Source organism: Amaranthus tricolor, chromosome 9, assembly GCF_026212465.1.
Source record: "Amaranthus tricolor cultivar Red isolate AtriRed21 chromosome 9, ASM2621246v1, whole genome shotgun sequence".
In the NCBI taxonomy this organism is placed as follows: domain Eukaryota; kingdom Viridiplantae; phylum Streptophyta; class Magnoliopsida; order Caryophyllales; family Amaranthaceae; genus Amaranthus; species Amaranthus tricolor.
Window position 1 is genome coordinate 23,746,618 of NC_080055.1, and position 24,082 is coordinate 23,770,699.

The 24,082-nt window shown below is 34.0% G+C and overlaps 3 protein-coding genes across 5 annotated transcripts; 1 reads left to right on the top strand and 2 right to left on the bottom strand.

Annotated features, from left to right (window-relative positions):
* Window positions 1–11,878, top strand: LOC130823835 (3-oxoacyl-[acyl-carrier-protein] synthase II, chloroplastic-like). Its single transcript, XM_057688631.1, has 14 exons — window positions 1–649; window positions 4,297–4,499; window positions 4,580–4,783; window positions 5,089–5,199; window positions 5,290–5,385; window positions 5,491–5,536; window positions 5,625–5,704; window positions 6,030–6,098; window positions 6,185–6,269; window positions 8,363–8,517; window positions 8,591–8,671; window positions 9,784–9,843; window positions 10,576–10,742; window positions 11,340–11,878. The coding sequence occupies exons 1-13, from the start codon at window positions 289–291 to the stop codon at window positions 10,690–10,692; spliced, it is 1,668 nt and encodes a 555-aa protein (XP_057544614.1). The 5' UTR covers window positions 1–288; the 3' UTR covers window positions 10,693–10,742; window positions 11,340–11,878.
* Window positions 11,879–13,760: 1,882 nt separating this feature from the next.
* Window positions 13,761–14,891, bottom strand: LOC130823901 (uncharacterized). The gene has a single exon (XM_057688731.1). The coding sequence runs from the start codon at window positions 14,733–14,735 to the stop codon at window positions 14,133–14,135; it is 603 nt and encodes a 200-aa protein (XP_057544714.1). The 5' UTR covers window positions 14,736–14,891; the 3' UTR covers window positions 13,761–14,132.
* An 820-nt stretch (window positions 14,892–15,711) lies between these two features.
* Window positions 15,712–23,882, bottom strand: LOC130824253 (protein DEEPER ROOTING 1-like). 3 transcript variants are annotated; one of them, XM_057689182.1, is made up of 5 exons: window positions 23,674–23,882; window positions 23,114–23,192; window positions 22,205–22,710; window positions 21,410–21,590; window positions 15,712–15,947 (listed from the first exon to the last, which is right to left on the bottom strand). In XM_057689182.1, exons 1-5 carry the CDS (start codon window positions 23,677–23,679, stop codon window positions 15,928–15,930), a joined length of 792 nt encoding a protein of 263 aa, XP_057545165.1. In that variant the 5' UTR covers window positions 23,680–23,882; the 3' UTR covers window positions 15,712–15,927. The 3 variants fall into 3 exon arrangements, with proteins under 3 accessions (XP_057545165.1, XP_057545163.1, XP_057545164.1); XM_057689180.1 differs by having other exon boundaries at window positions 22,205–22,713; XM_057689181.1 differs by lacking the exon at window positions 15,712–15,947 and adding an exon at window positions 17,199–17,335 and having other exon boundaries at window positions 22,205–22,713.
* Window positions 23,883–24,082: the final 200 nt, after the last annotated feature.

Consider the following 24,082-nt stretch of genomic DNA (forward strand, 5'->3'; position numbering starts at 1 on the left):
TGGATGTCATCTTTTGAACTCTCTATTCTCTTTCCTCAGATTAAAGCTTGTTTTAAAGTGGCAACCACTATTTGTATTCAATACCCTCATTTATTAGCCTACCACAAACAAACCCTCTTACAATCCCATCCATTTCGATTTTCGATTTTCAATTTTTGTTTTCTGGGTATTATTTAATTTCCATAAAAAATACCCATATAATAAACTAAATAAAAAATAATTTTTATAGAGAGAAAATAAAAACAATTTGTAGAGAGAGAAAGCTTGCTTAATTTCATATTTTCATTCATGGCGGCGTACACGGTGGGGACACCACTGTGCACGTGGCTCGTGGCGACGTGCATGTCTGTTGGTTGTAGTAATGGTGGACGAGACAAAACCTGTTCTTTTTCCAATAGTAATAATGTTTGTAATACTCGATTGAGTCGTAAGAAAAGAGTTATGCGGTTAAAATGTAATGCCCAGATGTTGTCTAATGGATCCAACATTCATGCTCTTAGGCCTTCTTATATTGGTTTTGAACATTGTGATGACTTTTATAATAATTCAAGCTTCAATCGCAAGAATATTAATGGTGATTTTGGTCGGTTTTCCTCCATTTTTGGTCAATTAACAAGGAAATGTCGGAGTTATCGAGCTTTACATCCAGGTAAAATTTCTTTCTTTGTATTATTATTATTATCATGGGTTTTCAGTTTTACTGCTGGAAATTGGTCATATTTTATTGATTGGGCAAATTTAAACCTTTAGTTTTGATGATTTTTTTTTGTTTTCTTGGTTTGGTTGTGGGTTTAGTTTAGATTATATGTTTATGCTATATGGGAAATGGGGATGGGATTGAGGATCAAGAGTAACAGCATATTGAGTTTATCCAGTTATGGGCGTTTAAAACGAGGCAACATTATACTTGTCATTATATATGATCTGGGTTGTTTTTTAGTTCATAATACTATTGTGGTTTATGACTATGTTGCTTATGTCAAACCTATTTCATGCAATTTGTGTGGTGGGTTTTGGGTTTTGTGATTTGTCATGCTGTCACCTTTTAGTAAGTAATTGGATTATGAAATTCAATGTGCATAAGGTTGGATGAAGCCTCCCATTTGCTTTGTTTTTGGCCAAGTCTTTTACTTAGCGATAACATATCTTGGTCCTTCAGTCGGCTACTTAACCTTTTGATTGAGTTGTTTCGTTGACACGATGTGAGGTTCATGATTTCATTAGCTTAAGCTTTTGATTGAGTTAGTTTCTTGACATGATACAAGTGTCATAAGTTGGAATCTCATCGACCCCGTCGACCACATTTCAAGTTGGAATAACTTATCTTGGAATTATCAACTTAGCTTTTGAATGAGTTGGTTTCTTACATTTGTATTTATTTGAGGATTTCTCAGACATGATTTGAAAATCCATAATTCATGACTTATCTTTCTAGTGCTAGTGAGCTTGTTAGATACTTGGATTCAATATATTTTTCTGTAAGTTTGAATCTTTCTAGCTTGCCATTGTTGTGATAGATATTTATTTTATAGGAATCTTCTTCCTTTAGTATTTGTCAATCTTTTAGCTGGAACTAGCTTTGTATTAGTGTAGACTAAATTCATTGCTTTCATTTTGGCCTTGGACAGCCTCTATATGGAATTGCATGATGGCTGCTTGCAACCGACTAGTGATTACTCCCCGTTGCCCCCAACCATCACATGGATTTAAAACAAGGTCGTTATGTTATCTAGAGGGCAATTTTGTTACTGATTTTGAGCTAGCCTTGATTACGATTATAGATCTTTATTTTACTAGGCCCGTTTGGTACATGGTATTAGAGGGCGGTAATGGTAATAAAATTAAGTAATAAAAAATTTGGTTGTTTGGATGCCTTCAATGGTAATGGATGGTAATAAAATAAGGTAATGAAATTACCAAAAAGGGCCATTTTTATTACCATCAAACAACCTGGTATTAGGCTGTAATGGTAATGAAGTATTACTGTGGTAATAAAATAAGGTAATGTTGTTTCGAGCTGAAGAAAAAAAATAATGAAGTAAAAAAAGGTAATGTATGTAATTATCCAAAAAAATATTATTATTAAAAAAAGAATCATTAGATAGAATAATTTAGATATAATAATGCTTTTAGATACAAATATACAATAATGAAACTAAGAGTCATTACCATTTTTTATTACTAACAACCAAATGCAATCAATGGAATATTATCTTCCATTAGCATTCTTTAATCATGCACACCAAACAAAAGAATCTTCATTACCAATTCTCATATCCATTCCTTCATTACTATTGCCATTACAACATTTCATTCCCATTACTTCATTACCTTCAACCAAACGGGCCGTTAGTGTATGGATAGAAGTGAATTCTTGTATAAGATGATCATATACCATATTCGGTCATTATTAATGTTTAGAACCTCTTTTATCAAAATTTTAAAAACAGATAAGCTATGATCGAAATAATTTTTATATTTTTCTTGAATGGTGCTGCAAAGCATAACAACTGTCTCAATTTCATATTGATTTGGTCTGCTGTTACCTCGTTCAAGTCTTCAATTGTGAATTCCAGGTTTTCAACCTACTGCTGTTCATTCACTGTACTCCCAATTGTTAGAGCCTAAAAGATTGAATTCACTGCCGGTTTAATTATTCACTTCCCTCATTTGAGCTACTGAGGCTGATTCTGAAAATTCGGGATTACAAATAGTGGAGTTGATTACTATTTAAGATTGGAACAAGAAAAACATATAAAAAAAGATTGGAACAAGAGGGAAAACTAAAATGCATGTGAGTAGTGTGAGTGCAGCCAAAATTCCGTTATGAGTTATTCTCACAGATTGTTTATCTCAAGTTGAGGGCTTATAGGCAGAAATCATTGGTGTCCCAGATGAACGAGAAACTTGCTCTCAGATTCTTTGTCCTGTACAAAATCATTTAACACACTGGCAAGGTCGCCTACAAGTTAGAACTTGCTTCCTCTAGCTTGATTTATCCAACCTTTCCTGTTTCTCCACTCAAGAAAGCCATTGGCAATGTCATTATTTCTGCTCAACCGCCCCCAAGGTGCAACCTTCTATTATTTTAGCTAAACGGCAATCTGAAGCTGGTACTGAAGTTTTGGGGTTTTGGGATGGCCTGCAGAGTGATGCTACCTGGGAGGATTATGACAAACTCTTGGCTACCTCTCCTCATTCTCACTGCTGGCCGTGGGTAATGTTCTGCAGCCTACTGGTATTAAGAAGGCCCGCATTACTTATATGAGATGTAACAAGGCTGGTTCGGGAAAAGCAAGGGCAGATGAGTCTTTTCCTGTTCAGGGGAAAGAATAAAAATTGTTAGTATATTCTGTGATGAGTCAGCATACTTGTCATAATGTATTTAGCTTAGGGAAAATCTAGTATGACTCTAGAAGAACCTTGCCTTGAGTTTGTTAGGCTCTTGGCTATATAAAAGCAATGTAATAAATGCTAGGCCATGCTTGCAATATAATAGAATATTTTGGGAGCTTGCTGTGCTTGAATCAGTTCTTCTCTCTTTGGTTTTTCTTTGTTGCTTTCTTCTTCCTTTCTCATTGTTTCCATCTTACCCAATAAACCTGATCCATATCATCAACTAACTTCCCAAAAGCCTTTACTTAAGAGACAACATCTCACAAAACTTCTAATTGACTGAAAGAATTCATTTTATTCTACGCCAAATAATATCTCTAACTTCTTTGGTTCTAATAAATATGCCATGTGTCCGAATTAACTGAATTACCATGAGTGTATGAGCTGAATTTATGTGATCTTCAAGTGTAGCCTTGCAGTGTCTGGGAAGTGAATGAAACTAGCTCTTAGTCCTTAATGTAATTTCTTGGTCAGTGCTCGAGCTTTGGGTGCTCAAGGTGCTCAAGAGAATGGAGTATGCAAATTAGAGTAGTAAATATTCACCATGATGTTGATAATATGGGGATGGAGCATGCAGAATTGAGCTTTGGAGACTCAAAGGGTCTCACTGTACATTGTAAAAGGAGAGGGGGGAGGGGGCTTTTAAAGGAGAAAAATGTGATGTTGTGGTACATATTTTCTTAGAATTGACTTCAATAGGATGTACATTTATGCTTTGGCTTTTGTATGGCTTATTATTATACAACAGCAATGCATCATGTGGTATTATCTGACTAAATAATCGTGTAGTTCCTCCATGTTGCTTTAGTTGTTTGATCATCCAGGTACACAAATTCATTGTACGAAAATGAAAAAAAAGTGTACAACTACTTAACTGGTAACAGTCTTCCTTCATTTCAGGAGCCATGGCTGTGGCAGTTGAACCTTCAACGGAAATTACAACTAATAAGAAGCATGTTACACAACAGAGGCGAGTAGTTGTCACTGGAATGGGTGTGGTTACCCCATTAGGACATGATACTGATGTCTTCTACAATAATTTGCTTGATGGTGTCAGTGGCATAAGTGAGATAGAGGCTTTTGATTGTGCTAGTTTTCCTACAGTATGTCTACTCAGCTGTCTTTCTTTGGAACTTTTATTTATGCACAATTTTGATGTACAATTTTGTTCTATATTATGTAGAGAATTGCTGGAGAAATCAAGTCCTTCTCTACTGAAGGTTGGGTTGCCCCTAAACTGTCAAAAAGAATGGACAAGTTTATGCTTTACATGCTTACTGCTGGAAAGAAAGCCTTGGTGGATGGTGGTCTAACAGAGGATATGATGGAGGAATTAGACAAAACAAAATGTGGTGTGCTGATTGGTTCTGCAATGGGTGGCATGAAGGTATAATATATAGTTTCTGCATTGCTCATTCACCATTGGATTGCCCTATGCCTCAGCAGCAGCACCTAGCCTGTGTTGAGAGCTTGAGGCTAATATCCAACTTCTAAGTGTGCGTCTCCTTCCTTCTCCTTGACAAGTTGATGCTTCTGTGGTATCTAGTTTTACTTTTATGTAATTGAAGGAAAGAAATAGTCTTTTAGCTTGAGTTTGGGTCACGATGCTATTTGCATGTTGCCACAAAACATTCTTCATGCAACTGTTGGGTAATGTTCCTTTACATTAGCTTGTGTTTTAAAACTGAGCAGGTTTTTAATGATGCAATAGAAGCTCTTCGTATCTCATACAAGAAGATGAACCCGTTTTGTGTGCCTTTTGCAACCACAAATATGGGATCTGCAATGCTAGCAATGGACTTGGTGAGTTTACTGATCCAGTGATTTTGCAAAAAGAAGGTTCTGCAATCGTTATGTTCTTCTGAGGCTTGTTAATTTTCCTTTCAACCTTAGGGATGGATGGGCCCTAATTATTCAATCTCTACTGCTTGTGCAACCAGCAACTTTTGCATACTTAATGCAGCAAATCACATAATTAGAGGTGAAGCTGTGAGTATTCTTGAATTGATTGATGATAGTGGATGCTATTTTCTTCTTGTTCTTTATTTATAATATTGATATTTTTTACTCCGTACTTATTGAAAAAAAATGTAGGATTTGATGCTTTGTGGTGGCTCAGATGCTGTAATAATACCAATTGGTACATACTGGTCTTTGTTAACATTAGCTTTTCTCCCATTCATTTACTTAATATACTTGACCATATATACTCGGTACATTGCAAACAGGCTTGGGAGGTTTTGTAGCTTGCAAAGCACTTTCTCAGAGGAACGGTGATCCTACGAAAGCATCACGCCCTTGGGATATTGTATGATTAATTTTCTTTACGTCTCATAGTTGAACTACTTGGCAACTTGGTATAGTATGTTGAGCCTAGATTATCAACCTGTCTTTTTCATGTGCAATACCCTTGAAGTTCTAAAACATTAGCAATTATGCATATTAATGGTCACAAAAAGGATGTTTAACTCTGGTTTTGTGTCCAAAAATAGAATTGTATGCTGTTGCTTAGACCGTTTAATTGTTATTTTCATGTGTGCAACATCCTGACAAGTTCCGAAAGACCAGTAGTTTGGGCTTGTAGATTCTGGAGGATGTTTAACTCTATCTTCATTTAATTTTGTATTCAACAGAATCGCGATGGGTTTGTTATGGGGGAAGGAGCTGGTGTTCTACTTCTGGAAGAATTAGAGCATGCTCTGGTATAGCGCCTCTTGTCAATTGGTTGATGAGGTTTAATCATTAATGGTCAAGTGTTATCTAACATAATTCCTTTTTGATTTTGCAGGCAAGAGGTGCAGAAATCTATGCAGAATTTTTGGGTGGTAGCTTCACGTGTGATGCCTATCATGTGACCGAACCTCATCCAGAAGGTAATTTATGCCGAGTTTTATTGTCTAAATTTATTTGTTTCACATTGTACCGATACGCATCAAGAAGAACATTGTCTATTATGTTTTGGACCATGCCTTTTAGTGAAGTTTTCATACATAATGTCTAAATGTTCTCTCTATAATGTCACTAGCTTGGAGCCCCTGACAATGTATTGGTGTGTTTTTATCATATTAATATTTGTTAATGCTAAGGTTTAGTCTTTCGATTCTCGCTGTATTGCTCAGTGAACTAAATCTTTATTTCAAAGTTATGTTAAGTAAGAAATAGAGCATCTTTTTGATGAGTTCATAATCTGCAATCCTTTTGACTATTGTATTTCCTTAGAATTAATCTTTTTCAAAATTTCTTTATACAACAAGCAATATATTTTAACATGTGGCACATACAGTATGCAAATTGTTGAACCCTGGCTATTTTTTTGCCTTTATAAATACATAATTAGATCAGAGAAAAAAACATTTGTAAAACAGTCTTTTACTATTGATGCATATTGGGGGCAAAAGAATGATCTAAATGGATTACGCGTTTGTATAAAGACAGTTTAAGAAAACAAAGTTCTTTGCAATTCAATGCACATTTGACGAGAATGAATGGAATCAAGTAGGTTGTTGTTCACATCAGAATAAGTTCTACTGGTTTAAATTTAATCAATAATTCAGGTATGCATTGTGGGTCTAGGATTTTCGTATAGTAGCAATGGTTGCACTGTGATGGTTGCGCTGTTCACATCAATTGCTGGCTATGACGTGAAGTCATCATTTTTAATGATTTTACCCTATGTAATGTGGATAAATGCATTTTTCCTTACTACCAGAGAGTTCCATTCATTAACCTTATTTGACTTGGGTATGGAAATGGATCTTAGACCTCACAGTCTCGCTAAACCTGCTTCCATGCTTCCTATACTTCAAATTTTTGGCATGTTCAAGTTTTGAGATGTAACTCTGTCAATTAACACGCTAAAGCTCTTTTCTCTCTCTCTTATATGGAACTTGCAAGGTGCAATATTGATCCTACTGTGGATATATCTGCCAATAATTGTTGGTGGAACCACAACAACTGCAATATATCATGCTTTTCCTCTACGTCTCTGTCAATCTTCAATTCAAAGTTATGATCTAGTAGTTTGTAGTGGTATGCTTTTAATGTGTTGGAATTTTGACCGTTCTATCTTTAATGTTCAAACACACAATAAGCATCCAATATTGTTTCATGGATGTGTATGTACTATTTGACCATCTATCATTTGGAGTTATTTTGTGACGATGATCATGCTGAATGTATATTATATGATGGCAAATAGGTATTGTGCTTGTATATTGCATCCACACAATGGAGAGGTTGTGGATTATCACGTGTTAGTGGGAATTATGGATTTTTTGTTATCAGGGGGATTATCTAAGGGCATTTCACAGCTCTTCCAAGTCTTGGTTAGGTCCTTGATCTTCGAAAGGCAAATGTTTCTCTTAAGGTGGAAATTGAAAGGTGTTGCATGGTTGTTAACTTTAAACAAGTTTAATATTGAGTGATTTGTGTCAGAATTTGGAGTTGTTGATTGGTTTGCTATTTGTTAAGCTACGTGTTGTGCTGATGTTTGGTGAAAATCAATTGTTAGGCTTTTGGCTTTATTAGAGAAAAACCAAAAGCCAATGAAAAAGCTACTCTTAGCAGCTTTTTGGTTTTGGATTAAAAGTCTGTTTTCGGGTGGTTTTAAAGTCATTTGCCAAACACTTTTTTGGATGTTGTACTAACCAAAAGCCATTTACCAAACACGCGCTCCGGCTACAGTAAATTATCACTCCTAATATTTGTATTCTTGGTGTGCGGTGCCAATATGCCAATAGTGAAACTTATGTGTTACGTACATATTCAGTGTGGTGGGTCATTTTACTTGAAGGGTGAGGCTTTCTTTATATTGGTTATGATATTCTTTATGTATCCTTTCACAATTTTGTGGTGCTTTGTGCTTCTCTACTACCTTCTGTGCTTCATATTAAATGTAACAAATCCTTTTTGCTTGAGACTTGAGACTGGATTCTGGCTTAATTACGTTGTATTAATTTGAATGAAGGGGTTGGAGTTAAACTCTGCATTGAAAAAGCCATAGCTGAGGCAGGTATTGCTAAAGAAGATATTAACTATATAAATGCACATGCTACATCAACTCCAGCTGGAGATCTTAAGGAATACCAAGCTTTGGTTCAATGTTTTGGTGATAATCCTGAGGTAAAATATTGGTAGTTATTTCATCTTTACGATATTTTGAGGTTGAAAATTTATTAAAATAATTTCCATACAGTTGAAGATAAACTCTTCAAAGTCAATGACTGGCCACCTTCTTGGAGCAGCTGGTGCCATTGAAGCTGTGGCAACTGTGCAGGTAATGCTATAAGTATTGTAGTAATTGAAGTGAATAGTTGATAGCTTGTAGAAATTCTTGAATCGAGTATTATAGGATTAGTGTCCCACAATTGCAACAAGGTTTTGTGCTTGACTAATAGTGCAAAATTAAAAGGTGGAGTGTGTATATTTTCTTTCCCTCTTGGGGATAGAACTTGGTACGTTGGGAAGGGAATGAAACTACACTTTGTTTGGATTGAAGGAATTGGGGGGAAATGAAGAAGGGATTTGGAGAGATATAATATCTTTTTTTGATACAATTTTGGAGGTGAGGGATTCAGACAATAGGGATTAAGTCCCTTAGTTTTGTTAATAAATAAATCTCTCCAAAGGTGTAAAAATTTGGGATGAAAATGATGTTTCTCTTCCTCTCTTTTCCCTTCCTTCTTAAACAAAAAAGAGAACGCTTTCCCTTGTATTTCCTCCCCTTCCTTTCCCTTTTCCTCTTCCTGTCAAAATTCTTACTTAAACAGTGCTAATATGAGGTGTTTTTGTCTGAAATTACCACTTGATTGAAACATACCGATTTCAGTTGCATTGCATTATGAGTCTGGAAAAAGTGGCCTACGAATCTCTTAGGTGCTGTTTGGTACTGCTACTATTTCCTATATTTAATTTTTTTTTAAACAAAAATTTAGGCAAAAATGGTCTGACAGCATAGTCTTTTAGTATCACTTTTATTCATAATTTGTGAAAATTATAATGAAAAAGTACAAACCACTTTTGTGGTTTCAGATTTTGGTTTGGGGAAAGTCAATAGTAGTGTTCAACGGGGGAGGGTTTTCATAAATGCATTGGTGGGTCATGTCGATGACTACACGGGCTGGGCTGTGGTTGGTGCATATCACTACGATCAGGATTAACTTGGATCTTCAAATTGCTCTTTAGCAGCCATAAGGCACATGAATACATCTCATTGGCCTCTGCTATTTCCTTTTGGTTACTCAGAATGAAAGATCGAAAATGTTCTGATAGCTTTTTTCCCTTTAATATGGCAGAGAATGAGATAGGTCATCTTCCATCTGAAAAATTGTCTAGCTATGCCCTTTATTACTAATACTGGATACTTGATACGTTATGTGTGCTTTACAGGCAATACGAACAGGATGGCTACATCCAAATGTCAACCTTGAAACTCCAGACGAAGGAGTGGTATGTCCTTTTAAATTCTTATGTTGATATTTTTATTCAAATATAGTGGCTTATGTTTTGTGTCAGAGTATATAATATATCTTGGGGCATCAACCATCAGCTTAAGCTTTTAAAGTGGAATATTTAAAGTGGAATATTTAGCGCCATGTATGAGGAGAGTTTATGCTGCATCCACACTTCTAGTCCATAGGGCTCTCATGTGAGGGGGCGTGTTAAAGTATATAACATATCTTAGGGTCTCAACTATCAGCTTAAGCTTTTGGTTGAGTTGGTTCCTTGACATTTTCTCTTTCATGTTGCTACTGGCATTCAACCTATTCTGTATAATCCTTCATTTGGGTGACCAAACAAGATATGGTTTATGCTCAAATGGAATGGTTCAAGAGGAAACATGGAATGCTTATGTTTCTGTCTTTAGCGCTTATTTATTTGTTTGTTGGTTCACTTCTCTGCTAGCATTTCACCGATCCCGTGTTATCTTTTCATTTGGGCACCATATAGTTTTGCTCAAATGGGGTGTTTCAAGCGGAAAAATGAAATTGTTATTTTTGTGGATGAGATAGAGAGGATGAGTCTGTAAGTCAGATGAAAAGATAAAATGTGATCCACTTATTATAGAAATGTAGCAAAATGAGTGGTCTCAAAAAGAAATGTGATCTATTGGTTGGGATGTTTTTTGACTCTATCCCGTTCCATTGCAATATCTTACTTGATGAACTTTGGTCTTATCAGGACACAAAGTTTCTTGTTGGTACAGCAAAAGAAAGTCTGGAAGTAAAGGCTGCATTGTCCAATTCATTTGGGTTCGGTGGGCAGAATTCATCCATCATATTTGCTCCATACAAATAGATCCATTGTGCTACCATTGCTTCGCTTAAAAATGGCATCGAGAGTATCAGGTTTGCTACTTCTCTAAGTGTGCTATAGCTATATACAGTTTTAGATTTTAACTTTCAAGATACATTTATCCATGATTGTCGAGATATTGACCTGTTAAACTAGTTTAGTTCCGTTTATCTTGCTATGCAAGCGGAAATCTTGAGGCAGATTTATGTAATCTGTATTTACTTGTATTAATATAGATGTAAGTTCATAAGATGTAAATACAATTAGGTGCCACAAACTTATCGCGTGATTAGTGCGAGCCTATGGGAGGTGTTCATTCGGGTCATCGAGTTGATTTGGGGTCAGTTGTTTCGGGTCGTTTTGAAATCGGGTTTGTGTTCATATTATTTTTTACATAATTGTAAATCATTTTTGAAGTCGGGTCAAATCGGGTTCGGTTACAAGGTCGGATAAATTTTTCCGCAACAGTGTGTTTTAAGAACTAGTTTCACATTTTTACGAGTCCTTTAGATTTCACTAATTAAATTTATTTTTACCGAGTTAGTTCAGTCTATATTCACCTTTTGCCGGAATAAATCATGGAATGATCTTGATGAATTAGTAGTCACTACGACACTATCTAATATCACATGCATGATAATCTTTTGCAGGGCTCAACATTCATGATTTGCTACACCTTGTTATTTAAAGGGCTGATTACTGTAAGTATTTAACTTTGCATTTCTAGCGAGAGCCGAGAAGGCATGAAGATGAACTCATTATTTTACGTGAAAGCATGCGTAATGTGACAAAATGCTAAATCCTGCGGATCAGTGAGAATCACAAGGCGACTTGCTTCTGGGCCAAATTTATCGTCACACACTATCTTAGGCAGCTCATATTGCTAAACAGAATAGATGTTTGCTACATTAAACTACTGTTGGTTTATTGATTTATAAGTGTAATAGAACTGGTTTCGATAAATCTTGATTGTTCATTTTTAGAATAGTTGTTCTTTTCGTTTCCAATAAAGAACTTTTGAGACTTCTCTGTATTTGTCGCTGATCGTCAGCTACAAGTGTAAACTCTCGGTCTTTCTTGATGATGAGAAGATGTCCATTTGGTGCTGGGTTTACATTTTGATTGAAGACTGATGTCCATTAGAGTGTTCTTTTTATCGATTAATAAAACACAAGATTATTCTGTTAAGCGTATGTTTTCATTGAAGCGTGAAATGCAAAACTTTGTGTCGTACCCTGTTTCGAATTGTTTGTATTGAAACGGTACTGAAATGTGATACGAGATACAAAACATTTTTCTTTTTTCTTTTTGCATCAAAATGGAAATATTTTTCTATTTTTATGGCTATTTTATGTTCTACTTTTGTGATGTAAGAATTTGATTTATGATTAATGTCATGGTTATTTTTGTTAATGTATTAGGACAACGTCACAGTCCTGTATTAGTTTCAAATAGGAAAAAAAAAAAAAAAAGTTTTCGAAACACTAGATTAATGTTTTTAATATATTTTTTAATGTATTTACAACCACCTAAAGATGAATCCCGTAGATCTGAATGTATGTAATCAAGAATTCCATCGGTATTGGAGATAACGGCTCTAAAGCTAACTCTTTTATGTTTATCATAAACACATTGTTTACAAAATGAGAAATCCCCAAATTTCTTCTTGCAAAATATACTTGCTCATGTCATTTGGTAACCCAATCTCAAATGCCAAAGTTTGGTCTCATAATCTACATTGGGTTTGTGGAGACAGATATATTATAGGCAAAACTAATAGCGAGACAAGACAAATATATTGATTAATAATAAGTCATAAATCAAAGAAATATTAATATAAATAAAATTTATACGTGATTTTATCTTAATATAAAACATAAAATCACCTAAAATTATATTGTTGATAATTCAAAATGAAGTTAATAAAAAAAATAGTAATTGCGCCCAAGAGTTTACTTCAATTTGCAATTTTTAATAGTCAATTGCTTCTCCAAGTCCTTTCCTAATTTCTTTTCCAAATAAAACTAATTGAACTTTCAAACAATGCAAGCAATTGGAATAAATACCAACTACCGAGTGTTTTTTTTATCTTGACGAAAATTATTAGTACTTCTATTCTCTTACAAACATGTTCCAAACGTAGAGTAAGCAACCAAAATTGAGTAATATAAAATTCACAATTAATTTCTTGGTTTTTTGTCATTTTGATAGTTAGATCTCCGTTAATTAGCAAAGGCGAAGCGTGTTAGTGTCTTACTCTTTAAGACCCATATTTTCTGATTGATCACTTTGAGATTGAAAGTGGTCACTTCAATATAAGTGATCATGGTTTCCATTTATAGTTATAATTAGTCGATTTATAAATGAAGACCGTAAATGTACACGGCGTGAGACCATTTCATTTGAGAATGGGGTGCAATTGGCTATTGTTTTTTTATTTGGTTTGTTTGACCAGCTGAAAATGTTTGTCGTTTTTGTTGGGTTTCAAAATAGCTAAAAAAGTTAGCTGTTTACGGAGACGTTTAGTAAATTTAGACATTGGTTGTTGGATTTTATTAGAGAAAAATAAGGTCTACAAGTTAAAAGCCAACATAAAAAACTAATTGGAATAGTTTTTTATTTTGACTTAAAAGCCAACTTTTCAGCTGACTAAAAAACTATTTACCAAACATTTTTTTTATTATTTGACCAACTAACAAGCTAAAAGTCAAAAGTCAACCAAAAAGCTAATGCGAAAGAGAGCCAACTACCAAATACCCCTTTGTCAAATTATCTTTATGTAAAAAAGTTAATACTTTCTCCGTTTCATATTAGTTGCAAGATTATAATATATGACACTATTTATTCACCATTCTTTATTTGCGATTAATTTTTAATTTATAAGTTAAATCATAGTTAGTGAGATCTTGTTTGATTCGTCTTATTACAAAAATTATTATCATCAAATTTTTATAATTTTTTATTATACGTAATTAGAGATATTAAGAATTGAATTAATATATTAAACTACGTGAAAAAAATGGAGGAAATATATTAACTTGAATTTAATATAATTTCCAATTTTTTATCAAGTAATATTAACAATAACAACAAAAGAAGTATTATAACTTTATAAGACCCTTTTTATATTTTACTATACGATTAGGCCAAAAAATGAACGCCCTAATTGTTTACATGTTACTCAACAACCCCAAATAATTTATTAAATTAAGAAAACAAAGCACAGCAACAATAGCTAATTAATGTAATGGTATTTACATTTAGAATGCTAATAATTACTTTTAATCCCTTAATTAATGACATGATCGTTACGATAACCGATGTAAAAAGGCGGCAACTTATATCATGAAAAAGAGTCCGGCCAAAGGGTGATCCCTTAATTAATGTAACCACCTTAATATAAAATATTGGATTAATTATAACAATGATTAACATTAATCCACCTAACACCAAGCCGCCGTAACCCCAACAGCATGTCTACTTCGACAACTCCGGGGAGAACAACCACCATTTTCTTTCTCCTCTTCCCACAATCTTACCACACTTCCATCTATCACTTTCCTGTTTTGGAAACTATACCATCTTAATACATCTCCTCTTCTCATCTCCACCGTTAATTCTGGGGAAGAATTCCACCTCTTCATCGTAAAACCACTTAATTTATCTTCAACTTCATCTCCACCGTTCATCTCATCATCCATCTCTTCCTCATCATTTTCTCTCTCCTCGTAATATACAGTAAAAAATTTATTGCTATTCCCTTTTGTTAATACTCCTTCGTCAAGATCGTCTTCTTTTCTCAATTTTTCCTCTGATTGATTTTTCATTAAGTTCTCCTTTGACGACGACGTCGTTTCGGCGGTTGTTGTTTTTAGAGGCGGTGGTGACGACGTCGTATTGGCGGTAGACCGAAGCTTCCAGAAGCTTAAAACGGCGGTAATGACGGCAAGAAACGGCCAGAGATTATTAACAGCGGTGGATAATAAATGGCCAAGATTTAACGGGATGAAGGTTAGGGTTTGAAACGGTGAATCTAAAGCGTCCATTGATGAATTGGGGGAGAATGTTGTGGTTATGGAGGGAGAAGAGTGAGTGAGGAAAGATGAGAGAGAGAATGTGTGGAAGAGTTTATTTAAAGGAGAAGAGAGAGAAAGAAAAACAGAAGAAGATGCTGGGAATCGAAAGATGGAAGATGCCAAATTTAAATAATTATGCCGTTTTTATAATTTGAGGAGATCAAATATTCATTTTTGGTACCATGGGATATTTCATCACACGTGCCAAACAAGTGGTTTTTAGGCTTGTTGCTAGAGAGGCACGAGGGAGATGAGGAACCACTTCATTTAGGCTTGTTGCTATAGTTAAGTGAAATTTTGTTTAAATCATTTAATCGCATACTTTTATATTATTAACTTTTTATAATTTTTTAATGTATCTAGTTCAATATATAAATAATCAAAATAACACATCGAATTGTGAAAAAAAATCAAATATAGCAAGTATAGTGGAACGGAGAAAGTATATGTAACTCACAATTAAGAGATAAATTGGATATGATGATGATGATGATTTTAGTCAACTATCATGAAAAGAGCAACTCTTGTATTAGACCGTCTCACTGTGAAAGAGATCTATATAAGAGTCCAAATTTAAAAGCGAGTTTTGTATGACGAGTTAAATATGAAATAACTAAAAACTAAATATTTTAGATACAAAAATTAATGTTTTAATTAATTTGGTTGCAAAGTCTATGAGAAAGTTAATTTGAAAGTCATTTATCGAAATACACTTATTAACTTTGCTTTTTGTTGGTAATTTGTTTTTTTGTTGGCTTTTAAACAATTTTTTAGTTTGTTGAATAAATTAATCAAAATAATGTTTGATAAATAATTGTAAAACTAGCTTAAAAATTGTCATTTAAGAAATCAAAAGCTATTACAAATAAATTACAATTTAATAATATTAAAAACCAAAACTAACTCCTAAGGTTTTAATTTAATAATAATATTAAACAAAGTGTGTAGGTTCAAAGGAGCAACACAATAATTTTGCATATTGTAATGGATAGCAATTATATAATGTTGGACAAAAATAATAAAAATTTTACATGACCACTTTATTTATCTCTGCATAATAATTAATTAGATATTAGTTTAAATATTCTTTAGACAAAAGGTTTCTTGAAATTGAATGCTATATGAAAGAACCTCCATCCATATATAATGAATAATTTCTTCCCTAAATCTCTAATACAATATCTGCAACAAAAAAGAAATATTATCACGATTATACCATGGACAATATATAATTGAATTTTCCACAAATTTTTTTTTTGTTTTTCTAATTTTTTTTTTAACAATGAATAATATATCATTTTCAAGGCTTTTCCAAACAAAGATAAATTCAAAATATAAAAATTAACTGAGTTCCACTCAAGTTGAAAATATAGAACCGAAAATAATGTAAAAATAGATAGCGTTCCCAAACTAACCATGAAAGATTTTGCTAATCTTTCAATTTTTTAAGAAACTAATTTAATCAAAAGCTTAAATTGATGGTTGAAACCCGAAAATATGTTATATATTTTAACACATCCGCTCACACAAGCTCTTCTGGCTTGAAGTGTGGATGCAGTACAGGTTCTTTCATACTGTCGCTAAATATTCTACTTTAAACGAGGTGTGGTTTACATTCAAATCCATGACCTTTTGTCACGCTGACTTTTAATACCATGTCAATGAACTAATTCAACCAAAAATTTAAATTGATAGTTAAAGGCCTAAAATATGTTATATAGAAGTATATCATTATCGATTTATTCTCCACCTATACATAATTAGTCCAAAGGGTAACTGAAAGAGTTTGAATGCTTGCCTTCATTCAGTTTATTTTGTCCAATAATATACAAAAACTACCGAGATATATTCGGTAACTGTTAGCTCTATTCTAGGCTAGGATTATGCTAAAATATATACTTACTAAACTTGATTATATACCATAATTACAGAGTCAAAGAATATATGTGTGATATATTCTAACACGCCCCCGCAGTCGTAGCGGGAGCATTACGGATGCTAAGACTGTTACGGAACTCGTCAAACAAAATCCGTGGAAGACCCTTCGTAAAAATGTCTGCAATTTGATAACGAGAAGGAACATGTAATACTCGTACTTCGCCTTTAGCGACCTTTTCTCGTACGAAATGAATATCCATCTCAATATGTTTTGTACGTTGATGTTGTACGGGATTGCCAGAGAGGTAGATGGCACTCACATTATCACAATAGACAATAGTCGCTTTATGAATCGGAAAATGAAGCTCGAGCAATAAATTTCTAAGCCAACAAGAATCAGATACTACGTTAGCAACCCCGCGATATTCGGCCTCTGCACTTGATTTAGATATAGTAGGCTGCCTTTTAGAAGACCAGGTGATCAAATTGTCACCCAAAAACACACAATAACCCGAAGTAGATCTTCTAGTGTCGGGGCAACCTCCCCAATCCGCATCAGTATAAGCTACGAGGTTGTCAATAGAAGACTTATACAAATGCAAGCCAAAAGATAAAGTACCTTGTAAGTAACGCAAGATACGCTTCAGGGCTCCCATATGCGCATTGCGCGGATCATGCATGTGAAGGCAAACCTGTTGAACAACATATGAGATATCGGGTCTAGTAAAAGTCAGATATTGAAGAGCACCAGCAAGACTTCTGTATTTAGTGGGATCTGCATAAGGCTCATCTGGGGAGGCACTAAGCTTAGGTTTTGTGTCAACAGGTGTTAGACAAGGGGTACAGTTAGACATGCCGGCCTTGTCAATGATAGAAGCAGCATACTGTTTCTGAGTTAAGAACATCCCGTTATTGTTTCGAGTTACAGCAATGCCCAAAAAGAAACTTAGAGGACCTAAGTCCTTCATTGCAAATTCAGAATTCAAGCGATCCATAATATGTGTCTTTAGACGGTCAGAGGAAGCTGTAAGAATGATATCATCAACATACAACAGAATATAAGCAGTATCAGATCTGTGCCTATAAATAAACAGAGAATTATCAGAGGTACTGTTAGCAAATCCAATAGAGATGACAAAATCTGCAAACCGCTGATACAAGGCTCGTGGAGCCTGTTTTAGACCATAGAGAGAACCTCGCAATAGACAAACATAGTCAGGGCGACTTTTGTCGCGAAAACCCATGGGCTGATGCATATAAACTGTTTCATTGAGAGAACCATGCAAAAAAGCATTTTTGACATCCAGCTGATGGATCGACCAAGAATGTGAAATAGCAATGCTTAGAACAGTACGAATAGTAGCTGGTTTTACAACCGGACTGAAAGTCTCATCACAATCAATACCTGGCTGCTGAGTCTTACCATTAGCAACAAGACGAGCCTTGTATCTATCAAAAGAACCATCGGAATTTCGTTTATGACGAAAAATCCACATAGAGCGTATGACGTTGACATTAGGGGGCCGAGGAACCAAATCCGATGTATGATTATCAATAAGAGCATTAATTTCATCCAACATTGCATTTTTCCAATTAGGGTCATTAATAGCGCTAACCGGGTCCTTTGGTATAGGAGATATGGATGTAGTGGTGATTGTGTTGAGGTTGGAAAAATACTTGGGGTTAGGTTTTATAATGCCGTCCTTAGCTCGGGTGGTCATAGGATGAGGAGCGTGGTTAGGGGGTGGTGTTGCGGCCTGACTACTGGTGGTAGCAGACCTGCCGGAGGTAGAGGAGTGCTGTGTTTGATCCGTCGTGAGGAAGTGAGGATGGGGCTTTCAATCATGGGTTGATGCAAGGTAGGAGTGTGCTGGGCTTTAGTTGTAGGAGAGCCCATTTGCAAGGGTGTGATAGGGGAGCCCAATTGAGATGTTGAGATGTTGAGATGTTGGGTGGAGCATTCTGCGGCCCATTTGAGAGGATAGGGGCTGTGGGCTGGGCTTGCTGATTTGTGTACAAATGAGGAGGATGGTTTAATGGACTTGAATCTAAGAATTTGTAGTCATCATAAATTGGTGTGTGATATTTTGAGAAAGGAAATTCGGTTTCTATAAATTTCACATGCCTACAAATGATGATTTGTCCATTTGTTAAATTATAGCACTTTGAACCACGATGATTTGGCGCGGGGCCAAGGTAGACACAGGGAGTGGAACGTTCTTGCAATTTGTTTATAGTGGTAGAGGGAAAAAGGGAAAAACATAAACAACCAAAAACACGTAATTCAGAATATTTGGGATTACGTTGATATAAAATTTGAATTGGAGATTTATAATTTAATATTTTGGTGGGAAGAATGTTGAGGAGGTAAGTAGCCATGGCTAGAGCATGATGCCAAAAGGAATGAGGCAATGAAGCAGGAGCAAGAAGGGTTCGAATGATATTGTTTATTGTTTTAATGTGGCGTTCTGCTTTTCCATTTTGAGGAGAGGTGTGGGGACAAGAGAGGCGAAAGAGCATGCCTTGGTTTTCAAAAAATTTTTTAAGATTACCATTAACATATTCAGTGCCATTGTCACATTGAAATGTCTTAATATTGCGTTCAAATTGCGTTTGGATGATTTTGTGAAAAGATTGAAAAAGATGTTTGACCTGTGATTTTTTTGAAATGGGATAAGTCCATAAGAATTTGCTATAATCATCAAGAAATAAGAGATAACAACAATGACCAGATGAACTTATAATAGGTGAAGTCCAAAGGTCACTGTGAATAATATCGAAAGGAAAAATAGTGTGCGACATTGATTTATAATAGGTGCCCAAGACTGTGTTGGATATGGGCAGGGAGGAGTGGGCCATTGGGCCTGCCACTGAGCCCAAGGAGCAGACCAGGAATTTGGTCTTTGCTGAAATAACCAAGGTTGACCACTGAAATTATTTTGTTGTTGGGCCGGTCCACTGAAATTTCGAGCAGCCTTATTAAAAGGCTTGGAAGGCTTTTTCTTGTGCTTGCTATTCATGTTGTAACGAGAAGCAGAGGAGTCTGAGTGGTTCTTACCGGTGGTAGAGATGAGAGCAGTGGATGAACGGCCATGGGAGCCACCTTCCTTGGCTAATCGATTTTTGATGGTACGCTCAGCTAATTTAAGGCGAGATTGGCATGATTCAAAGGAGGGCAAGGGTTCCTGATTTTGGATGAAGTCCACGGTACCGGCGTATGCTTCGGGTAATCCGGCAGTAAGTTTAAGAATAAGACGGGTATCGGGAATCGGAGCATCAACATCCGCAAGACGATCAGCGAGGGATTTGATGTGATTGCAATAACCGTCAATAGATGAGAAATTGTTGAAATCAAGGTCAGTTCTTGTTCGAGATGAGAGGCTCTGGATGCTTTGTTATCTTGAAACATAGACTCGAGACGAGCCCAAGCACTTTGAGCAGTATCATCTTTGAAAAGGATAGCAGTGCGAAGATCAGGGGAAATGGAACCGTAGATCCAATTGAGGACTGCAGCATCAAGTCGTTTCCAATAGATCAAGTCTGCCGATTTGGAATTCTCATATGCAGTGAGTTCCTGGGGTCAGTTGGAGGGATGATGTGATTCGTAAGGTCGTGAACCCTACAAAGAACTTTGAAGAGGGCGGCCCAAGAGTGATACATTCCGGCGGTTTCTAAGGTAATCGGAATAAGTGATTTGACATTTGTGATGGCAAATGCAGGGTGGTATTTTGGAGTGTCGGCCATGGAGTATTGCAGCGGAAGAAGATGAATTGTATGAGGAAGAAGAAGAAGTTTGGGCCGTGAGGATCGTAGAGGACTATGATACCATGAAAGAGTTTGAATGCTTGCCTTCATTCAGTTTATTTTGTCCAATAATATACAAAAACTACCGAGATATATTCGGTAACTGTTAGCTCTATTCTAGGCTAGGATTATGCTAAAATATATACTTACTAAACTTGATTATATACCATAATTACAGAGTCAAAGAATATATGTGTGATATATTCTAACAGTAACACTATTATCAAGCTATCTCAACCATTTATTATTTTTTATTATGTAAGCTCAGCTATTGATTTTTCTTAGTTCAGATTAATTAAAGGAAATATTATCTAAAATAATCTAATTATGATTTTTCTATAATAATCCTATTTATTGATTAATCATGAGTAATCGCAACTTTAGGGGTATTTGTCTAGAGTAAATTTGGGTAACTTAATGACCTGCTATAATAGGTAATTCACCAAAAAAGTAAACTGAAAATTAATATAAAATTAGAGAAAAATTTTGAAAATTTACATAAAAATTCTGAATAATAAAAAATAATCAATTTTTTTTATTTTAACATTTTTTTCGACATTTTATTTTAATTTATCTTTTTTTAAAATTAAACTTGTTATAGCAGGTTATCCGATTATCAGGTTTACTCTAGGAAAATACCTTAAAGTTGAAATTATTCACGGTTAATCAATAGATGAGATTATTATAGAAAAATCATGAAAATATTAGATTATTCTAGGTAATTTTTTACCCCATATTTATAAATATATTTACATAACCACCATTAATCTCAAAATTATAATATACTTTATAAGTTTTTATTAGAGTATATAATATATTTTGAGCCTTCAATCACCAACTTAATTTTTCGATTAAATCGATTCCTTGAAATAGTATCGAGCTAGTGTTATAAATTTAATTATAATAAACCGACCACATTACCCTCAAGACTAAAAATACAGTAAATGATAAAATATACTTACATTGTTCATCACTCTTGTCCCATTTGCTAGTTTTATTTCCTTCATCAGCATCAAAATAATCTTGATCATCATAGTTATTGATGATCTGGTCTATAAGTCCACTCCCCAAGTATTTCTTTCTTTGCATAGTTGGGCATGAATTTTGGGGATATATTTTCTTTCGAAGCATTGCTCTCAATATCTACACTATTCAACATTTTATTAGGTTTTTTTCATCCATGTTTATAGGCTATAGCTATTTTAGTTGAATGTGTATTACTATTAATTAATTTGTACCTTTTCATAAAGATGAGGTGAGTAAATGAGTGTATAAAATTAAAATAAAGTATAAATTTGTAAATAATATAAGATTAATAAAAAATATAAAGATCGATCATTACTAAGAGGAAAAATTGCAAAGTAAATAAGATTAAATTATAATCAAAATTGACTACAAATTAAGTGAGATATAAAGCGGTAATATCATAATTTGTACGTATATTAAAATTTTCAAATCTGAAAATAAATCAGAAAATTTATTTATGTAGTAGTAGAACCCATGAAACAACATATATAGTAGTAATATGTATACAATTTTGTCTCGATTATTTAACCTCATTGTTAAATAACATGGAGATTAAGAAATTGGATAAAGTGAGTTAAAATAAAGAGATATTTAGAAATAAGAGAGAATATAAGTAAAAATAGTAAGTCGTCATATCTAAATATAGAAATAAACAAAATTTATTAAAACAAACTAAAATAAAAAATAAAACAGATTTAAGATAACGTCAAATATTAAGAGTTGTTACATACCTTAGTCATTGTTGACTTAGGTGGCTCTTGAATAGTGGGATCTCTAAGACTAGGTGTTGGACTAAACCCACCAATTGATCCACAAACAAACATCTTCTTAAGAACAAAAGACAATGACTTTTTATTTACCATAACTTTCCTACCATTTTTATCCAAATACACATCATTTTTAGCTTTGTTTGGCATAATTGTTGAAACTTGTTGATGATCATCACATTCTTCTTCTTCGTCTTCTTCTTTATTAAATGTCGATGCAGGACGAGCATAATTTTGCTCGTTCTCGACTTGATCATCTAAACTATTTAGATGATCGTTTGAAGATTTTATCAATTTATCTAACTCCTTATGAAGTTCTTCAACCTCTTCTAATGTGGGATTTTGAGATGCAATTGAACTTTCATTTTGCTCATCTTTTGATGGTTTTATGAAAAGTGTCCCAATTGAGAGAATCCCTTGTGGCCAGTCACTGAACTCTTCTTTTTGACCTCCAAATTGTGGAGTTTGATCTACTATATTCATAAAAAAATTAATTAGTTATTGATTAGCAAAAACATTCTCAAAACATAGAAATAATAAATATATAGTACACTTACATAGTAAAATGTAATAGAACAAAATGTTTTAAGACCACTTTTATTGTACATTAAAAATTAAATATATATAGAGCTGAAATCCAATACGAATGGTGCTTTAAATAAAAAAAAAAAAGTTCAATATGAATAAAAAAAAATTCTTATTGTAAGGTTTTTTTATTAAGAAAAGTAATTTTAGAAACAATTATATTTTATAACACAATTAATTTTTTTTATACATAGTGACCAGGTAAAATCTTCTTATCCCTTTTATTATAGAAAGAGTTTTTTTATTTAATCCTACATGTATATGGTAATATATAAGAAAGAAACTCACTTGTATTAGATGCATAAATGTTTGTGTTGTTATTGTTGCTTTGTTTCCCATTGAGCTTGGTCTGAACCCAGCTGAGTAGCTGCACAAATATAATTTTGTGAAGAAACCAACAAACGTTTAGTCGATATGGTGGATCAATTACTCATCTCTTGTAATTTAACTCAATTATACTAAATAATCTAGCTCTTAGCATAATGTTTTGATCACGACAATGTTAATTAAAAATGTTAAAAATTTAATCATCTGGTGGATCGACTACTCACCTCTAATAGTATAGTGAATTACACATAATTCAAATAAATAATAATTAGTGTTTACTTAAAGAGCAAATCTAACTATAGCTATTTTATTGGAAAAATAAATCATATGTGATCTCATCTCGAAAAATTAATTACAGAGAGGGTAACTAACATGTAATCTTAATGGGCTAAATCTTTTATAACCAATTGGTTTTAGGATGAAACCTCATCGGACTTGTATGCAGTTAAATTTTTTGTTATGCGGGTGTTGTTGTATAAAAGGCGAATGACAAATTTATCATAGTTAGACTATTGACATACCTTCATGAAGAAAAAAAGAATATGATGAGGATCCTATCAACAGGTTCTGGTAGCAGCAGAATAGAAGTTTAAGGTGGGCTTAAAACAAAGTGATTGATAAGTACTTTAATAGTTTATCAACACTGAGTTTCCAAAGCCAATGGAAGCTAATTGAGTAGGACAATGTTATATAGATCTGAGATTTATTATAATTTTCACACTCAAATTTGTTCAAGTTCCTATGTCTTATTACTTGTCTTCCTAAGATACTTTATGTACTTTTTATTTTACTTTGTCTTTTAACTTTGTAATATTTTTATTTTAGTCAATATCCCTGCTACTTTTTTTACTTTTTATTAAAACATTTTTGTCATATTCTTTCAGTTTTAATCTTACTCACATAATTTAATAGTTTATATAAATTTTTTAA

Coding starts and splice junctions, on each gene's coding strand:
- LOC130823835 (XM_057688631.1), top strand. CDS start 289: ATGGCGGCGTACACGGTGGGGACACCACTGTGCACGTGGCTCGTGGCG. Junction 5,386..5,490: donor ACATAATTAGAGGTGAAGCT/GTGAGTATTCTT, acceptor AAAAAAATGTAG/GATTTGATGCTTTGTGGTGG. Junction 6,099..6,184: donor AAGAATTAGAGCATGCTCTG/GTATAGCGCCTC, acceptor TTGATTTTGCAG/GCAAGAGGTGCAGAAATCTA.
- LOC130823901 (XM_057688731.1), bottom strand. CDS start 14,735: ATGGACGCTTTAGATTCACCGTTTCAAACCCTAACCTTCATCCCGTTA.
- LOC130824253 (XM_057689180.1), bottom strand. Junction 22,714..23,113: donor CATTTATGCATCTAATACAA/GTGAGTTTCTTT, acceptor TTATGAATATAG/TAGATCAAACTCCACAATTT. Junction 15,948..21,409: donor GGACAAGAGTGATGAACAAT/GTAAGTATATTT, acceptor TTTTTGTTGCAG/ATATTGTATTAGAGATTTAG.